Genomic DNA, 24,420 nt, shown 5'->3' with positions numbered 1-24,420 from the left:
CAGCTAGGAAAGGACTCTGTAAACAGACAAGAAAAAATGATGTGCTATATTTAATAAAAGAACATTCAGAAAATAAGTAATGGCTCTTGGAATGTAAAACTGACAGAACAATATTTTCTGAATTTAAATTTTAACTTTTAGTGGGCTGGGGCTGTGGCTCAGCAGTAGAGCACTTGCCTGGCACATGTGAGGCTTTGGGTTCGATTCTCAGCACCACATACAAATAAATAAAATGAAGGTTAAAAACATTAACTTTTAAAACTTAAGTATTCATGGCAAAAGTAGAAAATAAAATTTTTAAAAATAATTAAAAAGAAATTTCACAGAAAAAAATTAAACAAAGAGACAGGAAATAAGAGAGAAAAAGTAAGAAACTCCAGCCTAATCTGGTAACATCCACTGCTCAGAGTCCCAGGGTACAGAGGCTGTGGCCACCGGGAGGGTACAGGGCTTTCTGGACTCTTCTGGGAGCGTGGGGCAGGAGGGCAGGGAGATGGGTGGGGGGTGCCAGGAGGGAGCAGGTCCCTGGCCAAGCAGAGCCCCGGTGCTCCCTGCGTGTCGGCCTGGACCAGGGTACTCCAGGTGCAGGACAGAGGCAGACCTTTTTTTTTTTTTTCAGAGGCAGACCTTTAACCTCAGGAAGCCTGTGGAGGGAGGGGACGTGGGAGGGGCGTCCCCAGAGCCAGGCCACTTGAGGAAGGACAGCAGAGAATGTGGACTAGAGGCAGCTGAGGCCAGCAGTGAGGACCAGGGATGGAGCGGCGAGGCCCTGTCCTCAGGGGACGACACCACCAGGGGTTCTCTAAAGGCAGGCAATGAAACAAAATGCCAATGGTGCGATGAGAACCTGAAGGTACGCACGGGTCAAGGCGGGGGAGAGGTGTGGGCAGAACCATGGCCGGGGCCACAGCCGCACTGGCACCGGACGTGGCTTATCCTTTCCCATCTGCCATTCTCCTGCACTGTCCCCCAAATTTTACCACTTTCATAATAAAACAAACTAAATCCACAACGATCATTTCTTAAGGAGAAAAAGCACCTTGCCCACGCTGGGCCCTCTACGGGCAGCTTTAAGAGGCTTCCGAGTTTTAAAAGCAGTAGAAACACTTCACTAGACTGCCACAGCTCTCGAGCGCGCCAATTTTGCAATCTGCAGTTTTGCAATTACATTAAAAGCATTTTTCCAAATTACTCTTTTCTTCCCTTAATGAATGAAACTGGATGAGACTGGCCAAGGCTTTCTCCCGAAGCAGAGTCTATAGCTTCACACACCAACCTCAGCTCCAGAGGTGCACACGCAGGGCCCCACCCCAAGTACACCAGACCACTCAGCTACCCGGAGGGAAGATCCGGACAACAGAGCAAGTGGGTCTGCCCCTGCCCACTTCCTCCTCCCCTTCAACCCTAGGCTGGCTCTGTAAGGCACAGACTCATAAGGCAAGAGGAACTGGGAAATGTCTCATTTGTTGGCTGCAAATCGTCTCTACTTTCGCTTGAGAAGAGTGTCAAAAACACTTCGCCTCCCACGACAGGAAAGTTCCAGCTTAGAAGCTCACAGCTCTTCCCAGAGGCTGGACAGCCTGGCTGTCACCCAGACTACAGCCACCTCTGGGACAATTCAGATGACTCTCAACTTTCCCTGGAAGTGAGAAGGGAGAGGAGCAGTGTTCAGAGCTGTCTGCCCTAGGGCCAGCGCCTTCCCCTCTCTGGGCCTCTGTCAAGGAAAGAAGGAACCAAATGATCTCTGCAAGTGCTGGCGAGCCCATTCTCCCCTCGCCTTCACCTAATTACCCTCGATGCGCTGTTAATCACTCACTCCCCAAGTAGCAGACACCCACCACACAGCCCCAGCTCCTTCCAGCTGCGCCTCACATTTCCCACAGATCTGCCTCGTGCCTGGAATAGATTGCCAGTCATCTGCATGAGGCTCCACGAGCCTCACTCCACACATCGAATCATTTCTCAATCTCATTTCCTAAAATCCACCAAGAACAATTCTTTCAAAACTGAACTAAGCCTGCAGTCTGGCACTCAAGTCCACGAGTCCTTGTCTTTGAAGATGGAATCTACCACTTTCCACAGAGCACGTCTAAGGGACTTGATAAAATCAGCTACACTGACAACGACAAATCCGAGGACCCTGTGACATGTAAAAACGGAAATCCCTGACCACCACAGAAATCGCCCTGCTCCCCACACGCCCGGAAAAAGCACCAGGACTTGCGGCTGATGGAGCCGAGGTCACTTAGGCACAGGGATGCCTCTTACCCTCCATTCTCGGGGCAGGGGAGCACAGCAAGGTATCAGCTCCCATCTCGCCTCCATCTTTACCAGCTGTGTGCCCTTGACCTCCTTGAGCCTCACCCTCTTCGTCGCAAAGTGGAGTGAGCAGAGTCCTGGCTCTCGGCCTGCTGAAAAGCGACAGGAGCTCAGAGCTGTGCCTGGCCTACAGTGAGTGCTCAGCAAGGCACACAGGAACCAGGGACACATTTCTTTAGCCCCCAGCTTGTGTCAGGCACTGGTCTAGATCATCTCCTCTCATATCCACAGCAACAACCCTAAATGGTGGCCATTATCCCCATTTTACCAGTAAGGAACTGGGGAATCAGAGAAACTAAGTCATTTTCCCAGTGTCACACAGCTACCAAGCAGCAACATGAAATGAGACTGAAAGTCTGCTCATCTATTCAAGCCGTACTCACCACACAAGGGTATTAACTAAAGCCTGAGTGTAAACCAAAGCCCATTTTAACTGTATTGAAGCAGCAATAAGGCAACTTTTATGTATACCCATGTTCACAGCAGTACTGGCTGCTCTAAAAATTGAAAGCAGGAAATTATAGGAAACAATATGGAAAAGATGAAGCAAAGTTTAAACTACATTTGAAGAATGTTTTGAGGGTTGGCTTGTTTATGTTGCAGAACCCAGGCCTTGAGCATGCTGGGCCAGTGCTCTACCACTGATCTACAGTCACAGCTCCAAAGAATTTAATGAGATAGAAAAACTCACCTTAAGCTGGGCAGAGTGGCGCAAGCCCGTAATCCCAGCAGCTCAGGAGGCTGAAGCAGGAGTATCCCAAGTTCAAAGCCAGCCTCGGCAATTTAGCAAGGCCCTCAGCAACTTAATAAGACCCTGTCTCAAAATAAAACATAAAAAGGGCTGGGGATGTGGCTCACTGGCTAAGCACCCCTGAGTTCAATCACCAGTACAAAAGAGAGAAAAAAAAAAAGAAAAAGAAAAAGAAAAGCTCACTTTGTATGCATTATAAAAGACAGTGAGGGCAGGGGAGATTTCAGAACCACATGTACCAAGCACTAAGCCCAACCATGAAGACAGGCAGGAAGGTGGTGGCCCAGGCCAGGGGCCTTCAGGTGCGGATCATCCATGAGTTCGGTTTTCTCCTTCGCACTTCACTGCTCCGCCTCTTCCGAGTGTTTTACAATAAGCATCTATTATATTCACAACCCAAACTGAAAAGGGTTGGGTTTTTTTAAAGCATCTTAAGGAAGTTTGTTATTCAAAAAATTGCTAGAGCAAATTATTTCATAAAAGTAAATAAATACCACCTAATCCACACATTATATTTGAAGACCTTCCATGTATTAACTATAGGTTCCGTGCATGGATGCGGGTCCCCGGAAAGAGGAAACGTGCTCTGTGCCCTTAGGAATCCTCTGCGGGGTCTGGCAGGGGCCCCTGTATGCTTCCCCTGCGTGTGGCAGATGAGAAGGGTTCACTGTTTAGTAAAACACACCACGTTTGGCCTTTGCCTTCAGAAAAGGCATCAAAGTCTGAATTCTACTTTTACGTGCGGTGGGTGTTCAAACATGTAAAGCCGAACGAGTTCACTGGGAAATGAAAAGAGTATATAAAGGGTATCCGTGCTGGGATTACAGCCATGAAAAATCCACGCGGGCTCCCCAGGAGGGCGGGAAGGGGCCATCGGGAAGGAAAACAGAGCAGCGGTGCGGAATTATGAGTCATTGTTTTATTTTACTTAATTGCTCTGGCTGTAAATTTTTCAAAACTAATATAAGCATATTTTACAGCTCACAGAACATTTAGAACATATTAAAATAAGTATCTTTCCACTGTAATGTGCCCAATTGAAATTTATGAATTCCAAAGCTGCAGTTGAAGAAGAACTGGCACTGCACGTTCTTTAGATTAATCAGATGGATTGGGTTGTTTTTCTCCTGATCAGAAAAGAAATCATCTCTCAGTAAATGTTACCTTGAATCAAGGATTCTTCCACATTCTAGAAGCTTGGATGAGCCCAGATGTGAAGTCTTACTGTGCCCCCTAGTGGCGAACAGGATTTATGTACACAAACACAACCATTTCCCCAAAGCTGTGCAATAAAATCCAGAAAATGTTTTAAAATCTTTATTGATCACTTAACATGTACAAAATTTTGTGCCAGATGCTACAGAGAATATAAAAATGGGTCTGGCAGGGTTCCCATGCTCAAGAAGCTTAAGAATCGAGCAAGCTACTAAGGCAAAGTAAGTCGCCTCTGCTTAGCAGGGAAGGGAGCCGATTCCTGGAGAGAACAAGACCCTAAGCACAGACACCAACCCAGCGCCACCCCACAGAATTCACACCCAGGACATTTACTGTGCACAAAACCCACCAAGGTATGCATATTGTGTCCCCTTCACAGATATACAAACTGAAGCCTAGAGAAGTGAAATGACTTGCAAGAGGCCACAACCCAGGAGGCAGAGAGCGAGGATTGAAGTTCAAGTCTTGGCATCCAAGTTGCTCAGAGTCAACTTGCCCAAAACTGATTTGCCAAATAACCCAATGCCTGAAAACTGTCAGGTGTCCTAAAGCAGAGGACCCCACATGAGGTTTGTACCCACAGCACACGAAAGCCTTGATTTCCAAAACACTCCAGGAGATATGACCCTAGCAGCCACAGACAGCACTGCCCCAACACCAGAACTAAACATGTCCTCTGCCCATGGGCCACCTCCAGTGCCACCCTGGGGGCTGTGACCTGAGGGCTACAAAGCAGAGTGGGTAGAGCTCCCTGGAAGCTGCTGGATGCCCAAGGGGTCCCAGGCCAGCATTGTCATCTGCAGCACACACCCGCTCCTCTGGACAGGCGGGCATAGCAACAGCAGCCGGGCTTCCTGCCACTCCAAGTCGGACCAACTGCACCCTCTTCTGGTCACAAGGTGTCACTGTTGACTGGCTGCTCAGGGTTTCCTGTCAGGTCGGCGCGGGCAGCAGCAGCCCTCCAGCACTCTCTGGGACACCAGGCCTGACGTCCTTTGGCTCCCCAGCACCCAGATACCACTTCTCCCACTCAGAAGCCCTGTGACCAAAAACTATTATGGAGATGCTTCGTTGAGGAAACCTACATTTCCTGGGCAAAAAGGACCCCCCTGGCCAAGTTGCTCCACTCCAGAGAGCACTTCAATATGCTGCCAGGCGGGGCTGGTCCTCTCTGGGCTCTGGGGCTGCCCAGTGCATCAGGAGACAAGAGTGCAGTCCACCAACAGGGGGCCAGGTCACACTCAGTCCAACCACATCTCTTCCCAGGCAGAGCCTCAGCAGAAGACACTGTGGGTAGCAGGCCATACTACCCATCAATGGCTGCCAGACTGCCCTGTCCTAGAGAGGTGACCCCCATGCCTTAGGTGGCCCACCCTGTAAACAGAGCTGCCCTCCACAAAACTGCCAGGGGCCAAGGATCACACTAGGTGCTGTGTACACACAGCACCAGACCTCTGTCCCACCAGAGGCCACAGGCCTTGCCCAGTGTCAAAATGCTGCTAGAGGCAGAGCCAGACCCCAAGCCCAGTCCACTCTAACTGCACCCACACCTGTACCTCTGCAATGGGAGACAAGAAAGGGAACCAGGGGACTAAGACCAGCACTCACAGCAGAAAGGAGGTCCACACCGAACAGTGGACAGCCCACTGCCCGACACAGGGAGGGGCAAGCCTGGATGTGAAAACACCTACCAACATGTCGGGCCCCTAAGCCAGGAACTTGCCCCACACCTTCCCTGCACCTGGAGCATGGCCTCACATGCAGCCACACTTCAGACGGCAACAATGCGGAAGCTCAACTGTGCAGCAGGAATCCACAGGCAGGTACCTGAGAGAGAGGGAAGGGCAGAGAAGAAGGCCCCAGCATCCAGGTAAGCTCAAAGACATCCCTGGACTCCAGAGCCAGCCAAACACTTCCCAGGCACAACACACCCACCAAGCCCCCAGAAACTCACCCAAAGGACTCCCTTGGCCTCCTGACCTCCGCAGGTGCAGACTCTCAGGAGGGGAGCTGAGAGACCCCACAACCTCAAATCAATCCAAGCATGTTAAGACGCAGTCAGGGCCTCCTATGCAGCCTCATAGACTCAGTTTGGCGAGAGAAGCAACGAAGACCTGAGCAAAGAGTCCCAGACTCCAACAGAAGGCAGAGCATGAGCATGGCTCCATCCACCCGCCAGAGCAGAGCCCAGACGAGTTCCTTCAGAATGTGGACCGGCTGCCTAATAATGACACCCACAAATTCAGCTCAGTTCTAAGACATCACTACTCTCGAAGCTTCCTTTCTTTACATGAGGAAGTGCCTCCAAGGCCAGGCACACACCTGCCACCCAACTACTCAGGAGGCTAAGGCAGGAGTGCAAGGACACACCTCCAGGAACACAGGCTCAGAACATAACATGCAGATAAAAGGACTTAGATAATCAGGTTCCAGAACTCTGAGGAAAGGAGGGGGAGAAGGCAACATTTACTGAACACCTGTGAGTACCAGCTCTGCACCAGGGGCTTTTAAGAGCATTTTTCTCACCTGATCACAACACAGGCATAGTTATGCTCTTCACAGGTGAGACGCCAAACTCAGGACAGCACGGGCCAACGACCACATATCGGCAGCAAAAATCAATTTGAAGCCAAGAACCTCCAATGGGAAAGTCATGTGATTTCCAGGAGGTTTCAGTTCAGCTAGTTAAGAGCTGCTCAAGAAATACTGGTATCTACCTTCCCTTTAGCTGGTCTGTTCTATAAAGTTAACCTCTTCAAGCCTCTGCTTTTTTATTTTGCTAGCCATAAGTTAGCATCACAAATTCCAATTAAACACAGTAACACTGCATTTCTTGAAAATGAATATTTAATTCAATGGAACTTCTTTCATGTGTGCGTGCCCTTGTGGTGCTGGTGCCTGGCCTCGCATGTGCTAGGCAGGCACCCTACCACTATGGGGTACCCCAATCCTTTCTAATTTTATTTTGAGACCAGGGCTTGATAAGTGGCCCAGGCTGGCCTGGAACTTGGGCTCTGCCTTTCTCAACTTCCTGAGTAGCTGGGATTACAGGCCTGCACCACCGCGCCCAGCTTCAACAGAATGTTTGTCCTACTTTTTTTTTTTTTTTAACCTCCAAAGTCAGGTTATCAAAACCTGAGTGCTGATTATCCTCACTAGTATTCAAGGTAATCCACAAAGAAGCATTGTAATATATTATCAAAAGATTAAAAAGAGATAACAGGGGCTGGGGCTGGGGCTCAGTGGTAGAGCCCTCACCTAGCACACATGAGACCCGGAGTTCAATCCTCAGCACCACATAATAATAAAATAAAGGGGGCTGAGGCTGTAGCTCAGTGGCAGGGCACTCACCTAGCTTGAGTGAGGCACTGGGTTCGATTCTCAGCAACACATAGAAATAAACAAATAAAACAAAGGCATTCTGTCCATATTACAACTATACAAACAATTTTTAATAAAAATTAAATAAAGGTATTGTGTCCACCTACAACTAAAAAAACATATATATATATACACACACACACACACACATATATGTAAAAACAGAGAGACAGAGAAGAGCAAGTGAGCAAGTGCTGGTGAGCAAGGCGAGTGGGTGCTTACACACTGGCCACTCTTCAGAGGAGCCAGGAACCCTGCAGTCCTCCCAGCATGACTGTTGGGTGCTATCAGAGGGAAGCACCAGGTCAGGAAGGTGAACTCATTGCTGCAGCCTGACTTGACATTAGAAACTACATGAATGCCTTACGACACAAAAGGGGTTCAACGAATCATGACATAATCAAATGGTAAAATAATGTAGCATCATTACAGAATAAACAAGGGTCTAGCTTCCAGCTGTACCCTAACTTGTTGAATGCTCTGGTGGCCCAGACAAGGGTGCATCAGGAAAAGGCAGAGGGCAGAAGGGGCCAAAGACAATGATGGGAATTTCCAACAAGGAACTTGGAGCCTGGGCCTCCAACAGATAAAACACCCCAGTGGAGATTTTTCTGTCTCTTTGGATTTTTGCCGTGCTGGGGATTGAACCCAGGGCCTTGCGTGCTCCAGGCCAGCACTCTACCACAGAGCCACACCCCAGCCCACAAGGATCCCAGGAGTTTGTTCCTGAGAGCATCTGAGAAGAGCTCACTTGGCCTTACCTTGAAGGTTTTGTCCATAGACATGGAGAGGAGCATGTGGCTCCTGGAGAGGACTGGACACCACTGAATGCTGTTGACGGGGCCCCTATGGCCGCACAGGTGGAAAAGCACCGTCCTGGGCACCCTGGTTTCTCTGCACTGACTGTTCAAATACGGTTGAATCAACTCAGACACTCTGGGGGCCACACAGAAAGGGGCTGGGGCACACCCTGTGGAGGGGCCCTGGGGTTCCCCGTCTTTCCTCTGGCCTGCTTCTGTGTTGAACGCCTGCAGCTGTCTCAGTCTCTTCGGGGTATATGGTGTAATACAGTCCTCACACCTTTTCCTCTGAAAAGAGCTGGCATTTTTACCTGTGGCTTCAGATCTGTTTGGGGCACAGAAGGCTGGCTTAGGGGAGTCCCAGGAGAGTTTGACTTGCTTCAAGCAGGCAGCTGCCAGGGGCACGTGGCCAGCAGGAGCATGGCATGTCCACAGAGAAGAGGGGCGAGAAGGTTCACTGGTGGGGAAGGCGACTTCCGGCTCCTTTGCAGGCCACTGTAGCCTCTGGCTGGGGCAAGATCCCGGATCCCTTCTCCAGAGCCGAACCAGGGGGAGTCGATGTTCCCCAGCAACTTCACGAGGACCATGCTCTGTACCCTGTGTCTCCTCTTTTGTCACATCCACTACACCAGATGTGAAGTCCTGCCTGAGAGATGCAGCCACACCAAAAGCGTCTTTCATCTGCTCAGAAGCATTCACACTTCCAGCAGGCTCAGGCTCTGCCTCTGAATCAGAGTCATCATATGCCACCAGTGAAGCCATCGAAGACCTGGGTTCTTGTCCCTCCACAGCAAACTACCTAAGACCAAAACAAGTCAAGAATCAGAAAAGGGGCCAGGCACAGTGGTGCACATCTGTAATCCCAGCAGTTCAGGAGGCAAAGGCAAGAGGATTGCAAGTTCAAGACCAGCCTCAGCAACTTACTGAGGCCCTATCTCAAAATAAAAAACAAAAAGGCCTGGAGATGTGGTTCAGTGGTTAAGCACTCCTGGGTTCAATTCCCAGCACCAACAACAACAAAAGAATTTAAATACTAAGGGCTTTTTGAAAAGCCCTTTTAAGATCTTTTAAGACTCTGAATGTTTGCAACATAAGGATACATGTTTGAAGAGACAGGTGTGTTCCCCCCCCCATTAAACCCCACGATATATAAAGAATTGGACAACATATAGAAAAAGGACTTTCCTGTACACCAGGTACAAAGATGGCATTTTAAAATGAAGACTATGGCCATGCATGTTGGTGCACACCTGTAATCCCAGCAGCTCGGGAGACTGAGGCAAGAGAATTCCAAGTTCAAAGTCAGCCTCAGCAACTTTGCAAGGCCCTGAGCAACTCGGCAAGACCCTGACTCTAAATGAAAAGGGCTGGGGATTTGGCTAAGTGGTTAAGAATCCCTGGGTTCAATCCTTGGTACCAATAAAGAAATAAGTAAATAAGACGACTATGGAATCTCTGGGAATAAATCCACCAAAAGTACAAGGCCTACATGAAGAAAATGAAAACTTTTACTGAAGGACATAAAAAGGCCTGACCAAATGGAGACACATGCCTGACACTTGAGAGGAAGCCTGTGGAAGGTCAGTGTGGCATAAATACAACTTTAAATGCTGTTTCTACCCCACATCCCAGGCCACTTTAGAACTCTACCCCACACAAATCCTATCACGTTTTCTAAACATACACATCCATGATGGCACATGTCTGAAGAAGCCTTGGCACTATTTATGAACAACGAATGAGAAAAACACATTCACCAGCAGGAGTGAGGCAAGCTCCGAAACACTGAAGAGGAAGGAGGTCCAGAATCACCAGGTGGAAAGGCATACCGCTATCCTGTCCTCCCCCATGAGCAGTAGCCCTTCCCTGTTTTTCCTCCGCCTGCCAGAAGTCAGTCAGAGAGACAGACCCACAAGAAGAGGTTGAGGTCCTAAGGAATCCACCCAACAGTGGTGGGAGAAATTCTGAACATATAATCCAAATCCACCCGTTTCACCCCAAATGCACATATTCACACAGCAAGGAATTTCCTCTTTTAAAAAAATTCTTCCTGCTGAGTTAGTGGCTCATGCCTGTAATCCCAGCTACTCGGGAGGCTGAGGTAGGAGGATCACAAGTTTGAGGCCAACCTGGGAAACCTAATGAGGCCCTATCTCAAAATAAAAAATAATAAGGACTGGGAATGTAGCTCAGTTGTAGAGTGCCACTGGGTTCAATTCCCAGTATTGCAAAAAAAAAAAAAAAAAATCAAGCCATCAATCAAATAAATAATTCTTCCTGAATTCTGAACTACCATAAGCAATAAACTGTTCAAAACTAGTTCCCAGTAAGAAGTGCTGTGGTATGGAGTTCAGTATACTGTCATTAGCAAGAAGCAGAAGGCAAAGATTATGGGCACGATTCCACCAGCAGAGAGCGTGATGGAGCAGCACTGAGAGCCCAAGTAATTGACCACCTTTCAAAATCCAAGAAAGAAAAGGACTGTACTTCAGTACACCCTGTGAAGCCTGGTACCGTGATGCACACCTGTAATCCCAGCAACTGCAAGTTCAAAGCCAGCCTCAGCAACTCAGTGAGGCCCTAAACAACTTAGCAAAACCCTGTACCAAAATAAAAAATAAAAAGGGCTAGGGATGTGGCTTGGTGGTTAAATACCCCTGGGTTCAATCCCTAGTACCAAAAACAATAAAATCTAAATAAATTTTTTAAAAAGCCTGTGGCAGGGCTGTGGACATGGCTGGATGGAACAGCACTTGCCTAGCAGGTGCAAGGCCCTGGAGGGGGGACAATCTTCAGCAGGGAATGGGGGTTTCCTGCCACTCTCCACATGTGGGGCCAGCATCAGGCTCCCTCCAGGGCCTTTGCTACCACATTCCAGAGAGCCTTTCCCCCAAATGAGCCCATTCGCCTGAAGGCTCCACTGCCATGCAGATCAGGTCATTGTGCATGTTGCAAGCCAGCCTTCTCCACTCAGCCTCAGGTAAGTAATGATATCCAAATGCAAAGCCATCATCTAAGCAAGACTGCCAAACTGGTCAGCCCATCTCAAACAGAACTGAACATAATATGGAGGACTAGTTCTAAACTCACAGAACCACACTCTGCAAGTTATGTGACCTCTAAATCTTGGCCAGGTCCTGAGGTCAGCCTCCTCTCCTGCACCCAGGTGCCACCCATCACAGCTCCTTATGGTCAAAGGGAGTCCACCAGGCTCCCACCACCAGGGAGCTTGTGTTCAGCCAGGAGGATGGCTTCCCACCCACCCCATCAACAGTGGTCAGGTCTATGGAGGAAGATGAGGGAGTAGGATGGCCCACCAGCTCCACTTCCCAACAAGGCAAAGCAGAAAGGCCTGGATGAATATGCTTGGACAGCAAGGGCTCTTGAGACTCTACTACCTCCACATTTCACTTACCACTCAACAAACACTGGGTGCTTGGAACACAGAACTGAGCAAAACAGTAAGGGATGCCCTGTGCTCACCACACTCACAAACCAGTGGGGAAAGACACCCAAGTCGAGTAAGCCACAGGAAGCAGGGAGCAAGAAATCAAAAGGAGAAAATTACAACTGAGGAATTGGGGACAGCAGGCATGGGCTGCAGTTTCCTAGGGAGGCTGAAGAGGCTGAAGCAGACCTTAGAAGTCGTCTGGGTAACATCCTGGAGGAAGTGAGGGACCAGAAGTGATGAACCAGCTGAACCAAAAGAACTAACTACAGGGGTGAAAATAACAAGCACGATTCAAGGAAAACAGTCCAAAATGGAGGGTGGGAGCGGATGGGAACAACATTGGATTTAGGAAGTGTCTGCTGCCTTTTATTTCTAAGATAATTTTTTTCTTAGAAGAAAAACGGAGGCTAGGGTTGTGGCTCAGTGGTAGAGCACTTGTCTCACATGTGCAAAGCACTGGGTTCGATCCTCAGCACCACATAAAATAAATAAATAAAATAAAGGTACTGTGTCCATCTTCAACTAAAAATTTATTTTAAAAGAGAGAGAGAGAAGAAAACCGGGTGTGATTAAATCAAGAGGGAGACAACCATATGGGAACAAAAGGCACCAACCCTAGAGAAAAGAGGCCCTTTTGTGTGGGGACAGGACCTTCTGTGTGCTCTATCCACGGTTTCAAGGATCCCTGGAAACTAGAAGTATCTGTGGAATGCAACCTTATGAGAGGGGGCAAAGAGGAAGCAAAAGAAATGGAATATTTTCAATTCAACAAACATTTCCTGATTAGCTACTCTGTCAAGCCCTGCTTCGGGACTGGTGTGGGCGTACGTTAAACACAAACCACGGATCCCGTCCCGGAGGCCACAGACCGACGAAAGCAACAAACACCACCCCACCAGAGAGGGGTTTTGAAGAGTGAATAGGAGTTGGCCGCGCTGTGCCTCCTAAGGGGTAAGGGAGGTACAGAGCACGGCACTTTCCGAAGGACCAGGAAATGAAAGGAAAGCGAACAACAATGAACAACCCCCGCAGAGGGGCGGGGAGCGCTCCGGGCGCAGCCCGGTCCCAGCAACCTCCCTCCCGGGGCCCGCCGCTCACCACACGCACCGGAAGCGCTCGGTACTCCCTAAGGCAGTCCGGCCTGCACCGCGCCGCCCTGTCGCGTTCCGCCGCGACGTCGGGGCCTCCAGCCAATCGGAGGCGTGATCCGCCCCGCCCCCGCGCGAGCAGCCAATGACGGTGCACCGGAGCCGGAAGTTGTTCCGGCCGGACGGCGTTTCCACGGACGCGCAGGAGGCCACCCGTGGCTGTGCCGGCTGCGCTGACGGGCCCGGCAGGGCCGGGTGAGTGAGGGTGGGGAGGCCGGGGCAGTGGAGCCGCAGGACTCGGGCGGCGCCCGGGGACCGGCCCTCCGGGACGGCGTGCACTCCAGGTCACCCTCCTCGGAGCCCGGCTCTCGCTCCGCGGAGTTCTGGCACCGCGAGGGGCGCGGAGGCGGCCGCGGCCACCCTGCTCTGTCCCCCGGGCGCCGCTGACCCTCGTGGCCTCCCTCCCGCCCTGTAGCGAGGAGAGAGTCCCACTTCCTTTAGTGCCTGTCGTGTCGCGCTCGTCCCCTGCACGGTGGTGTCAGGGGGCTCCTCTGAGCCCGTTTCACAGACGAGGACACTGAGGGGGGAGTAGGGAAGTAACGTGACTTGCCCCAGGTTTCACAGCAAGATGCCCGATGCACAGTAGGAATTGAAACCCGGGACTTTCCGACCTCCCCTCTCAGGATCTTCCCACTGCACTGTGCCGCCTCGGTGCACAGCAGCCGCAGGGAATTTACTACCTGCCTTTTCCTCTCCCCATGACACTACACAAACACATTTGCACGGATGCTGAGGGTGGGGAGGTTATGTGGCGGCCAACCTGGGCCGTGGGGTGGCTGATGCAATGACTAATGGCATATAGAACCCTTGATAGGGTTTCGTCTGTCTTAGCCACCCCCCCAACACCCCCATCCCCCTGGTAGCCAACCCGCCCCTGATTGGACAGGCTCATCGAGGAGGAAGTTGGTCAAGAAGCCAAAATGTTTCTGAGAATCTGGGTGATTTATAAGAAACTCGTAAGTGCACATAACTGAAGGGGTGGGGTGAGGAAGCAAGAAGGAAAAGAACCTTTTCTAAAAAGGAAACTGAAAGAAAAGAAGGAAGAGTATTAAAGACCCCCTCTGTGTGTCTGAGCAGGGCATTCTCCACTGCTGGACTGCCTGGTGTGACTGGTGGCCACCTCTGCAGTTTCTCTCCACAATCGGGGTATGTATTGCCATCTTTGCTAGGTGGGGAGTTTGTTTTTCTTGTTTTAGTGTTTAGTTTTAGTGTTTAGTGTTTTAGTGTTTTAACAACCTTGTACAAAAGTGCAGGAAACCTCAGTTTAGAGGATAAGAGATTGTCTCTCTCAGGATTAGGATGCTGTGCCTTTGATTTTATCCCACTGACCCAAAGTTCAAGAGGTTCCCCACTTCCATAGGAAATAAAGATGGTGGATGAAGAGTTGCTGCTTGGATTCGCAGCTTGCCTTCAGCACCTTCTTGTTGGCTGCCATATGTTTCCCTGGTGTGGCTCCCTAAACAGTCAGCATCTGAGCATGTTAGCATTCTTGTGACATCCAAAATATCTAATACCTGGTTTTATATAATTTAGTGTCTTCTTTTAAGACACTAAATTATATTTATTATCCAGAGAAGAAAAAAAAAACCTTTCATTTTAATGTTAATAGAACATAATCCATTCCAGAGTGTGGGGTGTAAAGAACTGCTTACACTGAGGAAGCTGTTTCTTGTCCTCTGGGAACTTGCCAATCCACTGGGAACTTGCCAGTCCAATACCATTAATACTCAACTCTAAGGCCATGATCCCACCTCCAGAAACTTTCCTGGGTTACCTGTTCTTCCCAGCTGCTCCAGAATTGACTGCCTTAATGCCACCCTTCCCCTCACTGGAGAATTGGTATGTCTTATCTGTGATGATTTCAGTATAGCCCAGGGCATGCTTCTTTTTGTTCCTTATCACAGTATTGTATCTGCATTCTTTGTGTGCTTGTTATGCCCATCCAGAGCAATGGGACCTTTCAAAATGGGCACAAGATGAAGTTCCTGAAAAGGGGGAAGGAGGTGTTCAAGAGCCTTTCTAGTTTCTTTCTAAGGGTCTGCTCTGGGTAGGCTGCTTTTTCTTTTTACACTCCCAATATTTTTGTTTAGAGGGAATAATAGTTTACTTCATAGTTGTTAACTTTGGCATCTCTTTATTCCAGATTATAGTGTTAGTTAAATAGATAAAATAAGCAGGCTTTCCCTAACAAACTCAGCTCTGTATTTGCAGCTTATGTAATGAACACATAAAGCAATGGTCCTTAACTTTTCATATCTCAGACCCCTTTGAAAAGGGGTGAAGCCTAAATATCCTGCCTAAAACCTCGTCCCAGTACATGAGAATTTTGATGTAGTTTCAGAGGTTCATGAACTGTAAGCTGATACCCTCTGAATTTAACTTAATTCTAAAAATTAGCGAACAAAGAAATAAAGAAGGATGTTGATTAGGTAGGGGGAGGAAGCAGTTTGCACAATAAACAGGACAAATGGATGATGAATGTGTTAAATGAGGAAGATAGTAGTTCTGTTCTCCATATCTCTGATTGTTTCTGGAAGGCTCACTCAAGAAGTTGCCTCATTCTGGGTGCAGTGGTACATACCTGTAATCCCGGTGGCTCAGGAGCCTGAGGCAGGAGAATGGAGAGTTCAGAGCCAGCCTCAGCAATTTAGTGAGGCCCTAAGCAAGTTAGCGAGATCCTGTCTCTAAATAAAAATATTGAAAAAGGGCTGGGAGTGTGGCTCAATGGTTAAGTGCCCTGGGTTCAATCCCCAGTACCAAAAAATAAAAAAGTTGCATCATACATAAACACACACACACACACTCTTTAAGTAGTGTGGGTGACTCACACACAGTGAATGTGATCTTATGATTGTGAGAGTGCAAGGCGGCCTCATCTGCTGGTCCCTGCATCTGCTTTAGTTTTCCTGTGCCTCTTCTGAAGTAGGATACTGCTATTTAAAGATCCATGGTTTTTCCTCTCACATGGAGCTTGAATGCAGGCCTGGTTCCTCTAAACTGGTCCTCTATCAAAGAAACAGTCATCAGCTCTCTCCCAGTGGGAGGAGACTGGCTGTCCGAGGCTCACCCAGTCATTCCATTTGGAGCTTTTCCTAGGAATTTTTAAAGGTATTTTTGATCTGTATTTGATTTTGGTTCTACTTAAAGACATCAGAACTTTACTGCTACTGCTTGGTGCTGTCCATACAGGGTACCACGTTTTTAGAAGGACAGAGTAAGCCACAGGAAATGTAGAAAGAGTGAGGATGGTGGACAGATGTTAGTTAATGAGTGAGGAAACCAGACTAGGGAGGAAAGACCTGGAGATGACTCCTGGAGACCTGCCTGGGTCTCTCCAGATCTTGGGAGTTGGCTCAATGTCACAATGTTCAATAAGAGATGTTTAAAGTCCAGATGAGGGGATCAACCTTCATCCAGCAGAAGAACTTGGAAGAGAATTACAAGAGAACACTCCTTGAGAAAAAAATTGAATCAAATGACTTATAAGATTCATTCATTCAATAAATGGTTATTAATGAGCTGTGTGCTTGCTTTCCCTGTCTACTGAAGATGACATGCATAACTAAACTGAAGTGTACATGTTTGATGAATCTCTGCAGGGAGCGCTCAAGGGTCTCAGAGGGTGGAGTGACCAACTTGACCACAGAGGAACAAGGGTCAGAAAAGGCTGCCAAGAGCTGAGGTTTGAATTGGAAAGATACTGAGCAGCATCCAGGAAAAGGAGAGTAAGAGGTTCTGTGCAGGGAGCAGCTGCAGATCTGAGAGCCCATGGTCACCAGGGGCTTTGGCATCAGACCTGGCTCACCCCCTGGCATCAGAACCTCTGAAGGGTTGTTCTGACTGTCCCAAGCCTGTCTGCTAGTGGAGAACTTGCACACTCCCACCCTCCTTTGAGGGTAGGAGAGTTCTGGACAACATGCAGCATCATTTGTGATTTTTGTTATTTTCATTGTTTGATACTCACAAAGACACCCCCCTCCCCCCCCGCCCAGAGAGAGCTCAGGATTACTCAGCTTGTTGCTGATAGCCAGTGAGAAGTTGTCTTGGGCACTAAGGGGCCTCCTGAACTGTGGGTGCTTCATTATCTAAGTCAGTTGTCTCACCTAACTTTCCTTGCTGGAAATTGAGGTGGTTCCCAGCAAGAAGAGAGACCCTGACTGCTGTCCCACTCCTTTTAGTATTACAGTTTCACCAACTTATTGTCTTAGATAAAATCTATACACCTTTTAAACAAATATTTAACAAATGATAAATAAGATTAAATAGCACTTCAAATTGGTGTGTTGGGTTGTAGAGTTAAGTAGTTGGTAGGCGAGTGGTTGCTGAGAGCGCAGGCTCAAAGGTTGAGCAACTTGAGTTTGTATACCATCACTGCTGCAGTGACAAGGTTCTAACTGCTCTGGTCTCTTCTATGAAATAGGACAAATCTGTAGCATAGGATTCCTATAAGGTCAGGTGAATGGTACACATAGGAAGCTTAGGCCATGCCAGGTGCAGAAGTGCTCTCAGCTGGCTGCTCTGACATTACCTGCCACTCCTCCCCCTCCTCCCCTTCCTCCCTCTCTCCCCCCCCACACCTTGTTCCAGGTGTCACAGCAGGTTAAGGTGAAGCTGGAGTCAGTCGAGCTCTGGAACCCTGGCCCACAAAACCATTGTTCTAAGAATGTCATAACATGCCCCAGCCTGCTTCATGGCTTGCGTGGGCTACCCTGTTTTGTTATGGGTTTTTTTGGTGTAGGTACTGGGGATTGAACCCTGGGACGGTTGACCACTGAAGTATATCTGCGACCCTCTTTGTTCTTCATTTTGTGTCGGGGTCTTGCTCATTTACCAACACTGCTCAAACTTGTGATCCTCCTGTCTTAGCCCCCTGAGTTGGTGGATTACAGGTGTGCACCACCAAGCCTACTGACTCAGTTCTCTTTTTTTAAATTCTTTTTACTTATATATAACATTAGGATACATTTTGACATGATCACAAACCATGGAATATAAGTTGCTCTGATTCAGTCCCCAGCACGTCCATCCCCACCCTTCTTCCCCCTGCTGTGCTCCCTTTACTCTACTGATCTTTCTGTAACTCATTTTGTCCTTATGACAGCCCTTGAGGTAGATGAGAAGGTTCCCGCAGTGCCATTTTATAGACAAGGAAACTGACGCTGAGAAAGGCATCAAATGACTAGCCCAAGAATGGGCTTGTGGCAGCTCAAGCTCTTTTTTAAGGTTAATAGAAAATAATAACTAAGAGAAGGCACAGGCAGCCAAGTGCGGTGGCCCTGCCTGTAATTCCAGCTACTCAGGCAGCACAATTGCAAGTTTGAGGCCAACCTGGGCAACTTAGCAAGACCCTGTCTCAAAGTTTAAAAAAGTAAAAAGGGGGTCTGGGGCTACATCTCAGTGGCAGAGCACTCACCTAGCACACGTGAGGCACTGGGTTCGATCCTCAGCAGCACTACATAAAAAAATAAAGTTTAAAAAAGAAAAAAAAAAAAGTTAAAAGGTCTGGGGATGTGTCAAGAACCCTTCAATCACTTGTACCACAAAAAAGATAAGTAAATCCAAAAAAGACACCTTCAGAGGTTCGCAGTTGAGTAAGGCAGCATGTGGAATATTCAAGCTATATATAGTACTTACCTCATTTGGAACCCAGATCAGATAAGGCCCTGTCCTCCACTCATATCTCACTGTATCTGAGAACGCAGCAGCTGGCCAGCAGTGGAAACCATTTGATCAGAGACTATATGTTGGGTGTGGTGGCAAAGGCCTGAGAATTCTTTTCCCAGGCAATTAAGGTAAGGAACAATGAGCAGTGTTTAGCCCTAGTGAACTTGGGTTTACTAAAGCACATTGGTGTTTGTTCCCAGAGGAAATGCAAGTCCTCCTCATTCCAGGCAACTTGGTCTTCACTAAGAGGGATGCTCCTTTATTGTTTGTTCTTCCGCTTATCCTCATTTTTCTGACCCCAAACTGATGCTTACATTTTTATTTAAGTTATCCATTTCCTTTGTTATAACTCACCTCACTTCTTTTTTTCTGAAAGAATAAGATACAAGAAAGGAAAATCAACTGCATTCTATGAATCTCCTTCTCCACCCCCGTCTTTTTTCTCCACAGTGTTGTTTCCACTGCTGAACAAGTCTGACCACTAGCCAGCTGTGTCTCAATCCTGGAAGATGGCAGATGTGCCCAATGGCGAGCCCTGTGCCTCTCCACTGGACCTGTTCAATAGCATAGCTGCTCAAGGCGAGCTCGTGAGGACCCTCAAAGCTGAAAAGGCATCAAAAGTAAGTGACTTTGTTGGATTCCCCACATATGCATCCGAGCCTCCCACCTCTGTAGAGTATTGTTCTGAAGAAGTCTGTTCAGTCATCCCTAGGTGTTCACAGGGAACTGGTCCCAGGACCCACCCCCCCAAAAAAACTCCAAAATCCATACTTGCCCAAATCCCACAGAGTGACCAAAAGCTGACAGTATAGCCCTCTAAGCGTCAAGTAGACAGGCAGAAGCACCACACATTAGATGGCTTCTGATGTGCAAGGCTGAGGGGAGGATTATCTGGGAGGACACAGAGCAGAGGACACGTGGGAACTGCTGCTATCCTCAGGTGAGGAAGGGTGGCACTGAGCCTCCCGTGCCAGGACAGGCCTCTAGAAGAGAGAGGCTGAGACATCACAAGAGTTACTAAGAGTTAAAAATGATAGAGGAGAAATGAAAGACACCACAAGGGTGAGAAGTTAAGGAAACATGCCCAGAAGGAAAACAAGAAATGGAAGTCAAAGAAAACAAAAGTCAGAGGAGCATTCTCTGACTTAGTCTGTAAGACACTCGCCTTGGCAGTATATACATTGAAAATTAGAACCGTGCAGAAAGGCCGCATGGCCCCTGCACAAGGTGACCTGCAAATTCATTACTGCTCCATATTCTTCTGTCATGTGTATCTAAAAAGCAAAACAACAAAAAGAAGTCCGTAAAGAGAACAGAGAAGCAGAAGAGCTTAAAGAAGCAACATGATTTCTAAGAATCAAACATCAGGAATTCCTAGTTTGCAAGGAGCACTGAGTCCCCAGCCCAGATTTCAGCACTACCATGCTGTCTTGTTTCAAAAATCTCTTCCTTCTTGTCACCAGATTGTATGAACCATCTCACATTCACCCTAGCAGTTTACTTTGACTATTTGGACCCCAAATGAACCATTATATTTCAAGGGAAATAGATAGTACTGAAAGACAGGAATGTCAAAAAAAAAAAAAAAATAGGAACTGGGCGTCATGGCACATGCTTATAATCCCAGCAGTTCAAGAGGCTGAGGCAGGAAGATTGCAAGTTTGAGTCCAGCCTCAGCAACTTAATGAGACCCTAAGCAATTTAGCAAGACCTTGTCAAAAAAAAAAAAAAAAAAAAAAGGGACCGAGGATGTAACTCAGTGGTAAAGTATCCCTGGGTTCAATCCCTGGTACAGAAAAATAGTTGATTGTGTACAGAAAGAGATCTATTCATCAGGCAAGGCTTAGTGAATAAGTCTAGGTTGTTTTAAAACAAAAACCTAAATTAAGGACTCAAGTGTTGATCATTTATTCTATAAACCTACTTTGGAAAGCTAAAAGTAACATTTTTGTCTATAACATTAGGTTTGAATAACATTTAGTAAATATTATAGTTAGGAATTCTTTTTAAAAAAATATTTTTAGTTGTAGATGAACATAATAATTTTTTTTTTAATGTGGTGCTGAAGATCGAACCCAGTGCTCACTAGTGCTAGGCAAGTGCCCTACCACTGAGCCATAACCCCAGCCCTATTGTTAGTAATTCTGAGTGACTACAATTATGTTCCTTACTTTAGTCAACAAGCATTTCTTGACACAGTTTAGAATAAATTCTTCCAAAGTTTCTTCTTTGCTGTAGTCCAAGGATGCACACTAGCAAGATCAGAGGATGCACCATGAGACAAGTAAAATGAGGAACAATTCAGAAGTCAGTTTGTATCCGACCTTGAACTGTGTTTAAAATAGAAGCACCTAGTGTCTTAGAAATTCGCTTTTAGCAAAATAGTTAAGCCACATTGAGAGTGACAGTACTCAAGGGCCATGGTCCTTAAAGTTCTTTGCCATAAAACCTGTATCAGCAACAACAGCTCACTAAGGCAGGGATGTCCTAGGAAGCAGATGGGTCAGAATCTAGGGGATCTAATGGGAGATGGTGGCAGAGGGTATGTACAGTTTTGAAGGGTTGAAGAAATTACATTGGTTCATAGGGAGTAAGATGCCATTCCTACAAAAAAGAATGACCATCTTAAACAGGCAGCTTACTGAATTGTCACAAAATGACCACACCTGTGTCACTAGCACCCAAATGAAGAACCAGCAGAGTGGCACCTAGAAGCCATCCTCACTCCCTCTCAGCCTCCACCCTAACTCCTGCCACCCCAGGTGGCTCTGTCTGTGCTTGGGCTATATAATAGGGTGGTGTAGAGTCTCTTCAGAACAGCAGCTTTTACATTCTGTTTCAGTGTCCAGGTCAGTGTTAGATTGAAAACACAATTCTGCTTAACTATTCAGTTCCCTTTCAAGTTACAGACAGTCCTTGAGCAAGGATATGGGTTAAATGTTTGACCTTTGTAGAGCCTTCTGCAAAACAGAATAAGACCAGATAGAGTATGGGCTGTCAACCCAGCTAGCGACAAAGAATATTGATTTCAGTGTACTTCAAAACAAGTCAAATCTTCCTGTAGATAATTCAATAGATTAGACTTGCTGAACATTTATTTTATTGCAAACATAGAGTCTAGGCATAGCAGAAATGATGAGTAGAACACCCTAACCCTAGCCTAACCTGGGCAAACATATTATCTCTTACATGATCTGTGTCTATAGGGCTATATTATTGATTCCACAAGTCAAACTCAATTTGATGAGTTACAAAAAATTACGAATTTTGAATTCCAAATAATGTCATGAAGCACAGCTCACCCCGAGTAGCAGTCCTCTGTGGCCACGGGACTGTGCCTGAGGGAGGAGTTCTCTGAATGAGGTTGGCACCATGGTGGTTCTCCACTGGTAGCTCAGTCTATACTTCATTCTGTGTGAAAGCTAAGTGGAAATGTCGGTGTTCCCCTTGGCAGGCAAATTGGACTGGAAATATTCTCTGCTTGTGAGCTAATCCAGCTAGGCCAATTACTGGACTACAGCTTTAGGCATGGCATGACTAATTGGCTTAATTAGGCTTGCTCTTTTAAATACCAGGCCCCCTAGGGTGGCAAGTGTGGCCTTCTCAAAGAGAAGAGTCTTTAGTAGATTTCCAAGGTACCCAATGATACATTTTACTTTGCTTTTTTAACATTTATTTTTAAACAATGATATACAAACAGGATAATTGCTGAGACCACAAAAGGTAGTGGAGTAACTTTCCCAGGGAATCCCTCTGGAGCGCCTCCGTTGCCTTGATCCCTCTTCATGGTGTGTGTCTGAGTTGCTCTTCTGTCTGTGGTGGCGTCACTGGTTACATTTCCTTGAGGAGAGTGAGCCAGTCCTGCATGGACTCAGAGGAGCTGCTTGCTGTTCTCTGGTATCGGGCTGCTTGAGAAGTCTGAGGCACGGCAACCTTGTAGTAACCACGTCCTGAGCTTGTCACTGCTGCTGCCCAGGGTGTTCTTGGCAGTGGTCCACAGCACCAGGACAACAGAAAAGAATAAAGTGCATTGAGCCCATGGCTTCCTGCATGTCCGGGGTGAGCTCCTTCACCTCGCGGACAGGAGGAGGACAGTCGCGGTAATACCCACTTCACAGGGTTGCTGTGGGACCAAACCAGGTAATGGTGTGAAAGCACTGGGCACAGTGTCAACATGTGACAGGTACTCGGCAGACTTAACCATTGGTTTTGATTTTTGTTTTATTTGTTCTGGGGCTTGAACCCAGGGGTGCTCTATCACTGAGCTACATCCCCAACCCTACTAAGTTGCTGAGGCCGGCCTGGAACTTGCCATCCTCCTGCCCCAACCTCCTGAGTCACTGGGATTGCAGGTGTGTGCCACTGCACCTGGTCATGGTTTGTATTTTTAACTTTTACCTTCACTTCTTTTCTTAGGATGAAATTGAGTCTGCAGTAAAGATGTTATTATCATTGAAAATGAGCTACAAAGCGGCCATGGGGGAGGATTACAAGGCTGACTGCCCCCCAAGGAACCCAGCACCTGGGAGTAATAGTGGCCCAGATGCCACCGAAACCAGCGAGGATTTTGTGGACCCATGGACAGTACGGACAAGCAGTGCAAAAGGCATTGACTATGACAAGCTCATTGGTATGCCTTTTCCCAAAAAATGGCCTCAGCTTTTTGGAAGTGAATCCATTGAGTTGATTCCTTCCGTGTTTGTTAATTTATGTGTATGTTTGCAAGCATTTTTTAAATTTTATTTTTAATTGAAATATAACAATTGTACATATTTATGAGATGCAGTGTGATCTTCCATACAAATATGTAATAGTGATCAGGTAATTATCATACCCATCACCTCAGACATTTATCATTTCTTTGTGGGGCTAACATTCAAAATCTTCTAGCAGTTTTGAAATACGTAGTACATTCTGGCTCACTGCATTCCCCCGGTGCAGAAGCGGACATCTCCTGCCATCCCATGTAGCTCTGTCCTCTTGACCAGTCCTCTCAGCCTGTGGTGACCACGCTTCTGCTCTGCGTCTGATCTGTGTTGTCATGAATGACAGATCCCCTCCTTTATATGACGTAGTAATATCCCATTGTGTGTATATCCACATTTTCTTTATCCTTTCATCTGTTCGGGATGTACAAGTTGATTTCACATCTTGGGTATTGTGAATAGCGCTGTAGTAAACAGAAGTGCAGATATTTCGTCAACACACTGATGTATTTCCTTTGGAAATATATGATACAGTGCAGCTTCAATGCCAAGAAAAAAATAGATCCTAAGATCCTTTGGCTGTGCATTATATTCCCAAAAGATTATTCTAAAATAAAATAACAGTATAACACTTGTTTCAAAATAATATCCTATAGTAGATAGCTTATGAGATTTTTCCCTTTCTTTAGCAGTTCAGTGCTTGGGAAAGGACTACCAAAATGGGCATCTTTGCAGTCATTTAAACTGTTTTCACTTAGTGATGGAGTCAGTCATAGGTTCCTTAAGTTTTGCCTCCAGTCTTGTTGACTGTGGAGCTAAAGCTTAAGAAAGTACCTTCTCATGTGTGGCAGGTGCTCACTGCCACACCTTTCCTCTAAGGTCTTTCTGCATATTCGACTGAGAGGTCTTTGCTCTGAGATCATTGGTAATCATCAAAGAAGAAATAACTACTGTTTTTATCCAAGTCAAAGCCATTTTCCATGTT

General features: G+C 47.1%; 2 protein-coding genes across 4 annotated transcripts in view; one reads left to right on the top strand and one right to left on the bottom strand.

Annotated features, from left to right (window-relative positions):
- Nucleotides 1-13,045, bottom strand: part of Wdr25 (WD repeat domain 25) — a 134,887-nt gene extending 121,842 nt beyond the window's left edge. The window contains exons 1-2 of one of the 2 annotated variants that reach the window (XM_047538465.1): nt 13,016-13,045; nt 8,428-9,261 (exon numbers count right to left, since the gene is read on the bottom strand). In XM_047538465.1, coding sequence (XP_047394421.1) covers nt 8,428-9,228 — 801 coding nt within the window. In that variant the 5' untranslated portion in view covers nt 9,229-9,261; nt 13,016-13,045. Of the gene's footprint in view, nt 1-8,427; nt 9,266-13,015 lie in introns of both variants that reach the window. The other variant, XM_047538464.1, reaches the window with a different exon arrangement.
- A 134-nt stretch (nt 13,046-13,179) lies between these two features.
- The window catches only part of Wars1 (tryptophanyl-tRNA synthetase 1), a 32,104-nt gene continuing 20,863 nt past the window's right edge, over nt 13,180-24,420 (top strand). The window contains exons 1-4 of one of the 2 annotated variants that reach the window (XM_047538467.1): nt 13,180-13,260; nt 14,143-14,211; nt 19,180-19,349; nt 23,146-23,359. In XM_047538467.1, coding sequence (XP_047394423.1) covers nt 19,239-19,349; nt 23,146-23,359 — 325 coding nt within the window. In that variant the 5' untranslated portion in view covers nt 13,180-13,260; nt 14,143-14,211; nt 19,180-19,238. Of the gene's footprint in view, nt 13,261-14,002; nt 14,022-14,142; nt 14,212-19,179; nt 19,350-23,145; nt 23,360-24,420 lie in introns of those variants that run through there. The other variant, XM_047538468.1, reaches the window with a different exon arrangement.

The sequence above is a fragment of the Sciurus carolinensis genome, chromosome 2 (genome assembly GCF_902686445.1).
Source record: "Sciurus carolinensis chromosome 2, mSciCar1.2, whole genome shotgun sequence".
Lineage (NCBI taxonomy): Eukaryota > Metazoa > Chordata > Mammalia > Rodentia > Sciuridae > Sciurus > Sciurus carolinensis.
Note: the sequence above shows the minus strand (reverse complement) of the source record. Positions and strands in the feature narration are given on the sequence as shown.